Here is a 14581-nt window from a genome sequence, read left to right as displayed (position 1 = left end):
CCTCATTATCTATGTGGGATTCTGAGTGGGCGGGGAGGCTATGATAATGATGCACTGTGCTGATTGGCTTCCTGAATGACGCGATACACCGCTACGAAAATATGGCGGAAGCTCCGGCCGGCGGAGTTACCGTGTCCTAACACCGACTACGTTTACATGCAGTCAAAATTCGGGTTATTGCTAATATTCCGGTTACTGAAACATTCGGAATATTCCCTTTACATGCGTGAGCAAACAGGGTTATCCCTGTATACATGGTGATTAATCATTTGGGATATCTGTATCAAAACAGCGATGCACGGAGAACATCATGACGCAATTCCCGTCATTTCCTCTTCTTCTTCCTCTATCCAAATTCAAAACAAACTTATCGCTCCCCTTCTTGTAAATCTCGCTATCCCGGTACTTTCTAGCGTCTACAAATGCCAAAATGTTCATAGCCTATCCTTCATTACATTTATAAAATGATTAGTCTCCTCCTGACTCCAAAAGTGTGGCGTGGTCTTGCGTTTCTCCGTGTTTAGAAGAACTTCCTGGACTCGAAAGACCAGGATTCCTTGCGAACAGAGCATGCGCAGAAAACAAATTCATGTTCCGTTTGATCGGGATATCCCGTCAGGCGTTTACATGACCGAATATTCGAGTTTTAAAAGGAGTAACCCAGGGGTCATATTCTGGTTTTTAAAAACCCGAATATGAGCAAATTCAGGTTATTCAAAGGGGTTATTGGTTTTTACATGTCATGCAAAACCGGGTTATTGCTAATATTCTGGTTTTAAAAGGGTTATTGACTGCATGTAAACGCAGTCACCGTGTTGTAACTGCATGCGATGCAGCGAGCGTCAGCGACAAAATCAATTCCATTGCTTTATTTTCTATTGGACTGTCCTAACTGGCCCCGAGCGACGCAGCGCTGCGCTCGCGTGGCGCGCCGTTTTGAGCAGAACATTTGTCGGACGCCCTGCTTCTATTTTCTTCCTGTCGCTCGCGTTAAAAGCCGGTTGAAAGCGCTGTAGGAAACGGTCATGGATGAGGAACGGCTGATCCAGTTAGTTGAAATGAGAAGTTATCTCTATCATACCTCCTCATTTCACTACAAAAACCTCAATAAAGTGGCAGCTGGCTGGAGGGAAATGGACAGAGAGCGTCCGATGTCACGCAGTGCGACACGATAATCGGACGCTCGCATGCAGTTAGGACACAGTGTTTAGTTGTGGGCGTGGTTTGCATTTTGGTTATGTAACGAAAAGGAGCAGAATCTGAACGGCTCGTAGAAGCCACATCACACTGGATGGCTCATCCGGGCGGCTGTACAGACACTGCAGAATTTGGTTGCTCTCCTCCTTCTCTGAGTTGGCAGGCTGAGGGGAGACCACTTTATATATCTTAAAGCAAGAGAAAATGTGTTTTTAATAATAGGTCCCCTTTAACAATGACCTTCACAAACTTGCATCGTTCATCTCTTTATCTTTAATATATCAGACCCGGGCAAAATACCAGCAAAGTGGCATTTTACCCTCTAAAATGCAATTCTTTGCCCCAAATAGACAGTGTATCACATTTACGTGAAGGCACCTTACCCTGATAGTGGCTTGAGGTGTTTCCTTGGGTTTCTGAAGCACCGAACCCACATAAAGCCTCAATTATGGTTCTGCGTTAAATCGACGCAGAGATTACGCCGTAGGCTCTGCGTTGGTGTAACACGGAACCATAAATCAGCCTTAACTCTCTTTCAAACACCGCCTGGGCTGTGGTGCAATTCTTCAAATATGTATCTGCTCTCCTCTGTCAGCCACTTACGTAAAATTGGATCAACATTTTTGTTTCTTCTGACCTCTGATCTTATTTCACAAAGTCAAACATCCAGTAGACACACAAGGACCCGGAGAAGGAAAGAAGAGGCAGACAGCTAAGGAAGGTGTGTGACCAAGTAGACATACTGGATAGATGAAGCCTCTTGCGCTGAATGATAAATGCAACACTAAGGGATATTTGCAAAGAAGATGCATCAAATTAAGTGGGGTGCAGCACACAAGTGAGTATAGGGAGAGGAGGGGAGTCAACAGAGCGTGGGAGGGAGGGAGTGAAGGAAGGATGGATAGGGGACGAATAAACAAAGTAAACACGTGTGCAGGATGGAGGGAGGAGGCGGTTGCCGTGGTGACTATAAAAAGCTCCAGGAGGAAGCGACCTGTTTCTCCTTCATTTAGTCTATTTTCATCACTGCCACACACACAAAGGAAAACACACATGCACTTTTTGCGCACAACACACACTCATGCATGTGTAACGGCATACATGTGCTCATTGCAAACCCATGAATGCTTACGTGCATTTATGGGCAAACACAGGCAAACTTTCATGGTCATGTTATCTTTGTAGACCTTCCTCTTTGTGTACAGTCTTCTCCTCTTCTCTACTTCCTCTCTGCAGTGAATGAGCTGACCTGACAGTGCTCCTCCTCTGCACTGAGTGCTGTGAGTCTCTTTCTGAATTATTTAAAAGCTGGGACCCCCACAAGTGCTTGTCTCCTTCTAACTCCCCCCTTATGCCTCATCTCTCTCTCTCTTCCATCTTTCCTCTGTCCCTTTCTCTGCTGTCATTCTGTCTTTTTAGTGGCTTCAGTCACTTTCTGCAGATCTTTCACATCCGGCAAACATTACATGCAAATCGTATCTGTGAATCACAGACTGATTAGTGGTGTAGGACAAAAACAGTGTAAGAAGTGATGAATGGTGAAATGTGACAAAATAATGTTGAGGTGCTTTGCAGTCAGGGGTGGAAAGTAACAAATTACATTTACTCACGTTACTGTAATTGAGTACTTTTTATGAGTAATTTGTCATTTTCTAAGTAGTTTTTGAAATATGTAATTTTTACTTTTACTCGAGTACATTTTGACCCAAGTATTTTACTTCGCTACATTTGAACCCCCTCACGTTACTGAGTACAAAATTTATGGGGAAAAAATTAAATGCGGGCAGAAACCAGCCACAAAAACAACTAAAAACGCTTGGCCAAACTTGGAAGACTTATTCGCATTCAAACGCACAAAAGGCAACAACATTATAATGCAGTGTAAAATGTGCCTGCCCGGCAGAACGGAGCTTTCAGCTCATCAACATCTAAAAAAATGTACTCTAACAAGTGTGGATGTGTACTTTAATATGCCTCGAAGTTGATTAATTGGATTCGTGACTCATCCTTTTTTTGCATTAAATAACTGAAAGTAACTTTTACTCAAATTACATTTTAAATGAAGTACTTTTGTACTTTAACTCGAGTAAATTTTTAGATGAGTACTTTTACTTTTACTTTGAGTAGGATGTAAGCAAAGTAAAGATACTTTTACTCAATTACAATTTTTCAGTACTTTTTCCACCTCTGTTTGCAGTTAATGCCCCTGCTCTTCGGGACTGTGTACTTTTTTCTCCATTACTTTTCTTCTGAGAAGTAAAGCCTAAAGAAGAGACGTGTTCATTGCAGTTTGGTTGTGTGTCTGCTTGTCAGCGAGATTGGACAAAAACTATCAAGTTTGGATTTCATATAATTTGGTGGATATGTTGATAATGGGGAAAAAAGGAAGTACCCATGAAAGTCAGGATTAACATATAACATCATCAACTTTTATTACTACAGATAATTTAAACTTGTATGTATAACTCTTTCAAAACACACTGGTGGCAGATTAAAGCGCAGTATTTGACATTTAGGGAAAAGCAATGCACCTGTGACAAATCAATCTTCTACTTGGAAAAGAATTGTGAGCTGTAGCGCATTTAAGGGAAAATCATCTTGTAATATTTCATAAGTAGTGCACCATTTTTGAGTCTAAGTGATTGCCATCGTGATAGGAATTCTTAATAAAAAGAATGAGGGCAAATAGAGAACGGCCATGCTTAAAATCATTCAATGTCAACTCAACATCAGCTCGGTGTATCAAAACCTGATTGCCACGATAAAAAGTTGATCAATTTGTAATTACAGGAAGATAAAAAGGTCACTTGTTCTTGTTGCTGTTAGAAGCCAAGAGTGGTATCCGGAGGAGTACTGGCCAGTCTGAACAGCTTTGTATTTGTTGATTTGTATTGACCCTTGCCAACTAAATCTCCTCCCCCCTCAGGTACTTAGGTTTCTTTTCTTTAATTCAAAATAAAGTATGGTCCCATATATCTATGTGCTGTTTGAGTATGTTGCTTTTCTGGTGCTGAGGGGTTTTTTGCACTTTCACACTGTGTATTTATACACAGTGTGAAGATGCCTTTTCCCCTCCTTTTTCCCAGTGTCATCCTTTCTCAGCTGATTGCACCAGTATACTCATGGCATATGTTCATATGTTATCTGTCTGTTTGTCTGTCTGTCTGTCTGTCTGTCTGTGCATATTTCTATTTATTCATTCCTTGGCTCACATTGTTTATGAGGCCAGATCACATTTACCCATAAAGTTTTAAAAAAGAAAAAGAAAAAAATAAATAGTAAAGTCACATGTTTACTGCTTCCACTGCCTGGACCAGGAGAATTCAATAAAGCATTTACGACTGTAGGCTGGATAAATGCAACATACAAAAAAATGTAATAAATAAATAAATAATACTCCAGCACTCCCAGCTTTTGTTTGTTTTCTGTTTTGCCCTGCTTTGGTATTCAGTTATGAGGGCAGAGGACTAACCAAAGCACATCACACGGATGCAAGGAGAGCAGATAGTGGTGTCTGCTGTTGTGTAATCTTCCCATTTGTGACACACTGGGACGCAGCGTAACCAAAGATTGGGGACATCTACTCAACTGGAAAGCTTGGGTTTAAACTTGTCTGCCGCCGTGTTTGTTCTGGACTCAACCTTGCACTTTGAGCCGTTGGGGACGTAACAATCGATGAAGTGATTCATGAACTTAAGTTTATAGGAGTTGGCTACCTTTTTCTTTTTGTCTTCTGCGATTTCTAGCACTGCTCTGACATCCAATGTGAATGGCTTCTCCATTCACAAATCACGATTATTCATAGCTGTTTTTATACTGCAGCCTCCTCTCCTCCCTCTCATCATTCCCCGTAGAGATGGCCCTGCCTCACTCTAACTAATCACCATGGCAACCTGGTAATCCCTGAATATTGCAATTCTGACTCCCCCTTTTCTCTCTCCCTCTCTTACAAACGGAGAGCAGGACAACATGAACACAAACACTCACACATGCGTGCAGACACGCCTGCACGTGCAGTCACACAGGCTCTGATAGAGATGCTCAAACCCACGCCGGTGTTCAGGCTACTGGTTCCACATTTCCCGCCACACGCGCATGCTTCCTTGCATCACTGTGAAGATAAATCCTCTTGTTATTTTGTGAGCATCGTTGCGTTTCTGTGCAATTTAAAAGCATCACCCTTGAGGTCGTGTAAGAAAACACTATTTATGTGCGCACTTTGGGTGTTTGCACTCTCAGGTTTGTCAGCATTTGTTTACTACAAACGTGTGTGCGCGTCTGTAATTGATTTCACACTCAGGTCAGCGGTTTTACCGCCACAAAAGAAAATGCGGCAGATTTACTCTGGTCATCTTTGTTCTTGAACCTTACTTTCACTTTTTCTGCCAGAAGGTCGGTTAATAACACTGTTTTCTCCTCCTGTTAAAATGAACTGTACTTTATTTACTGAATAAATGTTTTACAACAATAATATATAGCCCACGTCATTGTGAGAATGATCTAAAGAATATCCAACCATCATTTCATACATTTGGCTTTTATGCATAGGTACATTTTTGGGGGTGTACAGCGTGTCAGTTTACACCTAACAAAATAAGATAGCTTTACTGTCATATGTGGTGGCTCTGAAGTGCAAAATACAACAGAAAACATCATTACAGCCACACATTCTTTATCTTTACCAGGGTCTGAGGGATCTCAGTCAATCCCAACTATCTTCAGGAGAAAGGCGGGTACAACACATCCATCCCAGGGCAAGCAGAGTAACATTTTAGCAAAAAAAAAAAAAAAAAAAACACCACAAAAAACTTCATAAAACAGAATTTATAAAATGTAGAAAAAAATATATAAGAAAAAAAAACCCTACATTTTAGAAGCATTACATACAAAAATAGATCCTTTCCAAAAACAGAACGACAGAAAACATTTCACAACATGTTCCACCACAGCCAAGGTTGGGACTTTTGTTGGCTGTTCGTCTTTTCAAACATGCTTTGTTTTTGTTTTTTTTGAACAACCAAGCCAAATTTTGAGTAAGTCAGTGGAGATTGAGAGTATGGGCACAGAAGAACCATGCAAAACAAAGCGTGCTGTAGGGTTCTTTTTAGCAGGTTTTGTGAAATGTAATTTTGCTTTCTGTTTTGTTGGGTTTTATAATTCAGAGCTACTCTAATAAAGAATTCATTTTTAAACCACAGTGAAACGAAAACAGCGTGATTCACATGTGTATTTACATTGTTACAAAGTTCTGAGACCCTTCCCATTACAGTTACTCTAAGCACCCAATCAATGAAGGTCTTTCTCTCAAAATATACTGTACAGTGGTTAAAAAATTAGCCTGATTTTTAGGAGCGATCTGTGGATATTTACTGGATGGCAATCTACTCAATGATGATATCACCTTTTTATGTAAATGCATCTCATGATAAAATGTTATTATACAAGCCCTAGTTTAAATATGAAACCTGTGATAGTAAATGGTGTTGTGCATTGTGATAAATATTGTCCGTAGAACCTGCAGACAAAATAATTTCAAGAATGTACCTCACTGTGGAGAAAGAGATGGCTTTCCTCCAACTGCACACACATTCAGTCGGGGCTTGGGCAGGTTGATTTATTGGGAGATAAATCAACATGATGTGATCAATCTCTTGTGGTATCTACTATTGACCACTGGGTGGCACATGGAGGTGATATAATCATATAAACCCATTAAGGTAGTACACAAGATAGTACAAAGCAGCATATCTCTGAGTAGGCGCATGTATTAAAAGATATGGTTTATGTCAGCGTCATGTCTCTCTCACAGTTTATTTATGTGTGCGTTCATACAGGAGCCTGTATGCCTTTGTATCTCCGTGTCTGCAAATGTGTTCTACATACATATTCAGTGTGGCCTAGACACTGGGTGCTGCAGGGTCATGTGCTGTGCTCCAGTGAAAGGCAGTCTGTGTGTACAGTAGTGGCAGACCAGCTCAGGGATGGTAGAGAAAACGCAGCTGCTCTGATCCAGCGTGTAGCCCAGGCCCTTACTGCTCTTAGTCTGGGCCACGATGATGTGCACACAACTTTGACTGGTCCTGATGAAGCAAAACAAAGAGAAAGGCCTTGATAAAAAAAACAACAAAAACAAACCAAAAAACCCCACGTTTGTTACCACTTATCAGAGGATGCCAGAGCTGGCAAAAGATGCTGAAAGCACAGATGCTCCTCCATAATAAGACTATGTTTTTTCTCCACAAGTATAAATGTGGTTAATGATGTGGACTGCTAAATTAAAGAACAGTGAACAACAAGAATGGACTCAGTCGCATGAACACACACTCCCAAACCCCCAAAGGCACCACAGAATTTCAGACTTTATTCTAGAGAACCTGTTCCTGGGATGCTTACTAGAAGAGTCTACAAATCACACACATGCTCATACACTTACAACTTAGATGCTGTTGCAACAATGTCAGCTGTTATAGCTCATTTGGAATGCTTCAAAAATGGGTAAATATTAAGGCTTAATCCCTCTTAGGACAAAGATAAGTTAATGAATTCAGATTTAACCTTTATAGTAGATAAAACAGAGGAATATTACATAAATGTGTCTGTCTACTGTTCATGTGTAGACAGGCCAGTAGAGTGTTTAAATAAACTGGCACTTGTCACTGTTTCCTTTATAATTCACATGAGGATGAACTGACAGCATGGTCCAAAAATGAACTAAATAACTCTCTTTGTTAACTATCTATAGGCTGCTTTGTATATTATGCATGCACTGCCCCCACATGTGTGCACTCACTTCAGAGCGATGGAGTATTTGCTGGTTCCTGACTCGCTGTCTCTCACTAAGAAGCTGGCTTCCCTGCAGCGCTGCAGCTGAGCCTCAGCCTGCTGCCGGCTCACACTGCCATGGTACCAGCTTGGAGAGGCGGTGGAGGAGAAGGAGAGGGAGGGGGGGTGAATACAGACAGTAGGTTACTACCACACAGCTACCACACAGAACAGTGACACGTTGAGTTAAGTCACAAGTCAACTCGATGGCATGTGAAAATGATGAAAGATTTTTATTTTTTTTTTAAAGGACAAAATAAATAAAACAGTCCATCAATGAATTATTGGAAGTGAGAAATACAGGTATGCAATCCTGACAGAGCGATATGATGATGTCTATTGTAAAACTGAGAAAGCAAAGCGACAAAATGGAAAATAGCGACCATGTGAATGTGGCTGTGCCGACTGTTCAAACAGAAGGTGTTGCTGACAGTGGCTACAGGCAAGAGCCACATATAAAGAGGCTGTATGTGGCCTCGGAGCTGGGAGGCAAAACACACTCAACTACAATATGACAGATACACGTACTAACCCGCTCTGAACAAGCACAGAAGTGCCACATGAAAAGAAAGGCCATGCTTTAAACAAATGAGCAGAATTTGAAGGGTTTGCTAATTAAATGTGTCCTGTGTCCGCTCAGTCAAGTGGCACCTGAACATTGCACCCTTAATTACATTTAACATCCATTTAATAGCTTTTTTGAAATGTTGTCCAATTAAATAACACTCAGAATCTCTAAGAATTATTTGCAGGGTCACACATCATCAAAGATAATAGTTTGTGGTCACAACATAGACTTTCTCTGTGCTATATATGACATTAACTTAGATAAATGCTGTGTGACTCCAGACTTTCAGTCTGAACTGAGGGGGGCGCTGTGTCCCCCGAAGCCAAACAGACGGTGTAAAGACTAAAAACTTGACATTTTTGCCCTCATTCACTAGTGTAAGGCAGAACAACACAGACCAAAGATAAGAATTGTACTTTACTTTTGCGGTTTCTGAGAAATACTAGTAATTCTGATAAGGACTAATCTTGCACAGGCAGGAGATAAAGTCACCTGAACGTCTCAGCTCTGATCTCACTTATTTCCTTGTTAGTTCCTAGTTGTAGTGATCGGTTGATCCCAGCATGCAAAGACCTATTTTTAAAATCGTTTCTTTTTGATTATTTGTAGATTCTATAACAGAACTGAAAGAATTTGCAGCTTGACAATCTCACGTTTAGTCCATTTCTTTGGCTTGCTGATTCATGCTGCTGTAGTTTTATGGCTGTAAAACTCTAAAATAAAAATAAAATTTAATGATCCTCTAACCATTTAAACTCAGTATCTAACTCAGAATGGTGTGACAGTGAGAAATTGGAAATCCTCAGTTGAATTAGATGGAAATAAAACATTTCACCAAGGCCGACTGCATCTTTTGGAAATAAGCCAGGCCTTTGCCATCTGTATTGGAGCACATGTTGCTGGAGCATCCGAGTACATCATTTGGCATTAAGGTTGCTTTCACAGATGGGTTCATGATCACCGATCCACCAACATACCTGCAGTGCATGAGTGATGCTGGATTTTGAACTTTGCACTTATTGTACCGCAACTTTCTTTGGAAGGGGAAAGTCCTTCACATGCATCAGTTCAATTCCTTTTTATTCTTAAGTACAGTATGTATTTTCCTTCCTTACCTCTGCTTCTCCAGGGGCAGACTGGTATCAATCTTTGGAGTCTCCCCATCCAGTGGGGGGTTGGGTGAAGTTGGGGAAGGAGGGGAAAGTTTAGTAGGACTGGATGAGGGAGAGTGGGACTTGAGTGTGGGGTAAGAAGAAGATGGAGATGTGAGAGGGGAGAGTTTAAGAATAGGAGAGGATGGAAAGGACACAGAAGAGGAAGTTGATGGAGAAGTGGAGACAAGAGTCTTGTTGCTCCAGTTCCTCTGCCTCAGGGTTTGTTGCTGCTGCTGCTGCTGGCGACCGGAGATTAAAGCATTGTCTTTGCTGGGAGAACAATCCACAGCCTCGAACTGAGCTGGAGGAAACAGAACAGACAATATCAACCTTTCATAATAAAATCCTATCGAAGTATGGCAGACTTGCTAAAGTAAACACATCTCTGGAAATGAATTCAGACGGATAGTTTTGTTTTCTCTCTAAAGCAAACACAAATTTGTTGTGTGTGTGTGCTGTACAAATTAAATTCATGGCATCCTTCCTCCGCACCCTGCACCCCCACCCTTCCCATCATCCATTGCTTCTTTTCTGTACCTGACAATGCTCTAACAATATCCTCTTTTCTCCACTCCCAGGGCAGTTCGTACTCCCCAGCGGGACGGACGTCAGACTCCGGTCGTGTGACAGGGATCCACACTCCCTCACTGTCGCCCTCCAGTCCCCCTTCGTAGGGTGTGTCATAGATGTTTGGGGGTGAGTTCCTTCCCTCGTCGCCCTTCGCCTCTTTCTGACCTCGGTCCAGCAGTACGCAAACTTTCAGGAGGTCTTTGGAACCACGCCTGCGAACCTCTACAACATATGAAGGAGTTGAGAAAAATGTGTTATTAGATATATTTGACTTTTTTGTTCAAGTTGATGTACATCAATATTCAGTTTAAAAACATGCTCCATCCTTTGAATTTAACCTCTTACACCCTGAAGAGGCTGCCGCTTTATGACAGGACGTACTGTACATAAAGAAGCCAACTACAGTATCTTGGACACTCAGTGTGTTGCTCAAAAAAATAAAAACCACTTGATTACTGTCCAGTTAAACAAGCATTTAGTCAAAAATCCTTTCTTGCTAACTAACTTGTACAACTTTTTATAGAGAATGTTGTGCCCTATCTAATGCAACAGGTCCTAAAAGCTTTTATTTTTGTTTTTTAATCCTTTAAGACATATGACTCTTCATGTCATTATTAAATATACTTTTATACCTGCCTGCAATCTGAAGCAAAGATGCTAATTTAGAGTTGATTCAAACATATTTATTGGATTCAGGATACAAATTAAGAGCTGCCCCACTTAACATACTTTCTTTGTCATTGTCGTTTTACACTTTTGGGGAATTTTATTTGTTGTGTTTCTTCACGGCCTGACAGGTAGTCTGTGTGTCTGCACCATTGTGTGCCTAAACAATGGAATTACAGGAAGAAAAGGTCAACACAGTTGCTGATTGGCTGACTAACCAGACCACTTCCTGACTGCTGGGAAGTGATTGGGTAGGACTCAGGGGAACAGGGACCTTTAGGTTTTATACACTTTTTTTTTGGGGGGGGGGGGTCTTTTGATTGTTGTCGCAAGCAGGGGATGATTAAGTGTTAGCTGTGTGTGTGTTTCTGTGAATGTGTGTGTTGAGATGTGGCTGGAGTTGTAGGTGGGGGAGGGAGAGGCACTAGGGCCAACGTCCTATCAAGAGAATGGGGCAAAGGAAACAGAGGCAGGAGACAGGAAGCTGGAAGAGGAAGCTGCACCCATTGTCCATGCACAACACTATTACCATAGCAACCGTCAGTCAGGAGGGAAGTCAGCGGAGCGACTGGGGGTGCAGTTTGGCTCAGAGTCCTTTTAAAATCATAATTTATCAAAAACAAAAGTTGGTGTATTTATGTTGCTGTATAAATGTATTTCTGTCTGGACAATAAAATGCATGATTTTGACATTTTTTTAAATGTTTGAAAGATCTTATTTTTAAGCAATTTCAGCTGAATATGCAGCTCAGGTTTGCGTTGAACCACAAAGTCTGTCCAAAGTGAACATCGGAGAGGACAGTTTGAGACTCTGGTAGGCCAAAGAGGGGAAGGTTTAAAATGCGTGCAGTCAGGATGTCTTTGGGCACCTGCCAATACAGTTAATAGACAATGAGCTTCCCCTCACCTGTGATGATAACCTGGGCATCATATGGCTCCATGTAGCCATCATTCACCCCTGCTCTCTCAGCTTCTCTCTGCTCCTTGGTTTTCTCTGCATCAAACGGATCTGCATAGTCTTCCAGGATGATCAGCTGTTAAAAGAAATATTAAACAATGGGGGTCTGCTGTTTTTACAAATGCTACACTTATAAAACAGAGTAAAGATACTGGATCCCATATAAGAGCAGTGTGTGTGTGTGTGTGTGTGTGTGTGTGTGTGTGTGTGTGTGTGTGTGTGTGTGTGTGTGTGTGTGTGTGTGTGTGTGTGTGTGTGTGTGTGTGTGTGTGTGTGTGTGTGTGTGTGTGTGTGTGTGTGTGTGAATATATGTGTCTGCGTGTCCATTAGTTGTCTGAGTGACAACTAATGGGACAAGCGGAAATACTTGTGCAAAGAGGTCAGTGCATTGTGTTTGCCCGTTTGATCTTACACAATGAAGTGAAACTGCATTTTGTTCTTTTGAAATCAATGGAAACTAAATACAGGTTTAAGCACTGAGGTGGAGAGGGAAAACACAAAGGAAAGCACTGACCTCATCCTAACAATGAAGTTAGTCTTTGCATACAGATTAAATATTTACTTTGACATTGTCTGATGCTTTATTTGCTTCCTTTTCTGGGTTGAGCTGATACACTTAAAAAACAGTATATGAAATATGAAAATCACATAGTTGGTTCATGCATTAGCTCCATTTGACCATTCTACTCACCGTAGTTTTGACGTCTGGCTTTTCCTTCTCGTCCTCAGGCAGCTTTTGTTCACTAATCCCGTTGAGTTTGGGCGTCTTGTCTTGTTTGTCCACTTTGATCATCCTGCTGATGTACGCCTGCGCTAGATTAGACGTCTTCACCTGCCGGTTCTCATCTGACGCCCCGGTCTCCACTTTGCTGTTCTTTCGACCTTTGCCAGTTGTGAGACTATCCCACACCGTCCCACCATAGCCAGCATTAGTGCGCCCCAGTTCTGTGGCGGAGTTTTTCCTGTTTCTCCCGACCAGCAGACCCCCTACTCCTCCATCTTTACGCTGGTTTCCCTTCAAACTGTCTCGTGAAAACGTAGGTTTGGGTCGAGTTTGCGGACCAGATTCGGAGGCCGAGCGGACTCTTTCATTTCCGTTTTTGAGGTTAATGGGGAAATCCCTGAACCACTTTGCCATGGCTGTCATGAAATCTACACTTTTCACAGAGGATACAATAGATCTGTGGTCATTTATACTATTTTGTCTGTTAAGCGCCCCCCTCGAACTAAAGTTGCGCCGTGCGTAAACAGCTCCAACTTTACGCACACTTATGTTACTTAGCCTCTCGTTAGACTAACGTTGGTATGGAGCTCTGTCCAAGAAATCCAAGCATTCAGAGCCAACTTGTGGATGCTGAGCTGATTCCAACTGTCTGAAACTCTGACGATCACACTTAACTCCTGGTGCGTCTTGGAGATGTTTGGCCAGAAGGCTCTAGTTGCGGTCACCCTGCACCTGCAGCTGCAACTATCCTCGCAGCTTGAAGAGCAACTTCTGCAGAGCATAGACGCGAAAGAACTGGAAGTTTTTCTTTGAACCCAGTAAAGATCCCATTCCCGGACCGTGAGATTGGTGTGTTCAGTCGGCCGACCAAGCGAAGTGAAGAGATGGAGAGGAAAGTTGGTTTGCTCACTCAGATGTTGCTGGAGACGGGGGAGGAGCTGCGCGCACGGGGCGGAGTGGGAGTTGTTCTCTGGTAAAGATGCAAGTAAAGCCTGAATTATGGTTCTGCGTTAAATAGACGCGTACCCTACGCCGTAGGGTACGCGTTGGTGTAACGCGGAACCATAAATCAGCCTTAACAGGGAACCCAGGAAGACATCCGAAACTCAAGTAACACTTGTATTCTCTCTGCACCTGAAATCAATCCTGGACGTGGTCAGCCTTGTAACAGCCTGGAGATATTTTTGCAAAGAATTCAGGAGATTATTGTTTTCTGTTGTTGAGTTTTTGTTTCTAAACGTTATTAACAACATAAAGTCTACAACATCGAGTTAAATCCATCTGTCATTAGGATCTACGTATATGTATAATGGATTGTGTTGTGTTCTCATTTTTATTAATACGTTTATAAACCATATACATTTTTTGTTATATTGCAAAGTAAATCCTGTATTATATATGCATTATATAAATCCAACTTTTTATTTTTCATTCCAATGTATATACTGTTTATATTTTGTAATTAAATATTTGTAATTAAATATTTCTTTACCTTTCTCTGCATGTGTGTGTTCAGTGTACTGCTGCTGGACAAAGCGAATTTCCCCATTGATGGAGAAATAAAGGAAAATCTTATCTAATCTAATCTAAACCAGTTATATTTGTGTATGTATATGTATATATATATATATATATATATATATATATATATATATATATATATATATATATATATATATATATATATATGCAAATCCTTTACTCGCTGCTTATTTTTGTTTGTTTGTTTGTTGTTTACTCAATTGTTTTTGGACGCTATGCAATTAGAGCTGATTGATCCTATGATTGATATAGTATAGTAATAGTACAGTATAGTATTTGCCCCATCTACTGGTAAATTGAGGAGACAGCTATTCTGAGATAGGCTATAAAGAATCTGTATTCCATACAACCGATTCTACTTTTTAAACCCTTCTATTTATT

General features: G+C 41.2%; 1 protein-coding gene across 1 annotated transcript; it reads right to left on the bottom strand.

Moving 5' to 3' along the window:
• Nucleotides 1-5619: 5619 nt before the first annotated feature.
• On the bottom strand, nucleotides 5620-13519 carry she (Src homology 2 domain containing E). Its single transcript, XM_061716861.1, has 6 exons — nucleotides 12626-13519; nucleotides 11884-12010; nucleotides 10279-10533; nucleotides 9703-10042; nucleotides 7988-8107; nucleotides 5620-7277 (listed from the first exon to the last, which is right to left on the bottom strand). The coding sequence occupies exons 1-6, from the start codon at nucleotides 13079-13081 to the stop codon at nucleotides 7085-7087; spliced, it is 1491 nt and encodes a 496-aa protein (XP_061572845.1). The 5' UTR covers nucleotides 13082-13519; the 3' UTR covers nucleotides 5620-7084.
• Between the last annotated feature and the right edge of the window lie 1062 nt (nucleotides 13520-14581).

This window comes from Cololabis saira, chromosome 3 (assembly GCF_033807715.1).
Source record: "Cololabis saira isolate AMF1-May2022 chromosome 3, fColSai1.1, whole genome shotgun sequence".
NCBI classification, from domain to species: domain Eukaryota; kingdom Metazoa; phylum Chordata; class Actinopteri; order Beloniformes; family Belonidae; genus Cololabis; species Cololabis saira.
This window is presented reverse-complemented; position numbering and strand designations above follow the sequence as displayed.

Coding starts and splice junctions, on each gene's coding strand:
- she (XM_061716861.1), bottom strand. CDS start 13,081: ATGACAGCCATGGCAAAGTGGTTCAGGGATTTCCCCATTAACCTCAAA. Junction 10,043..10,278: donor TATTGTTAGAGCATTGTCAG/GTACAGAAAAGA, acceptor TGTTTCCTCCAG/CTCAGTTCGAGGCTGTGGAT. Junction 8,108..9,702: donor CTGCCCCTGGAGAAGCAGAG/GTAAGGAAGGAA, acceptor CGCCTCTCCAAG/CTGGTACCATGGCAGTGTGA.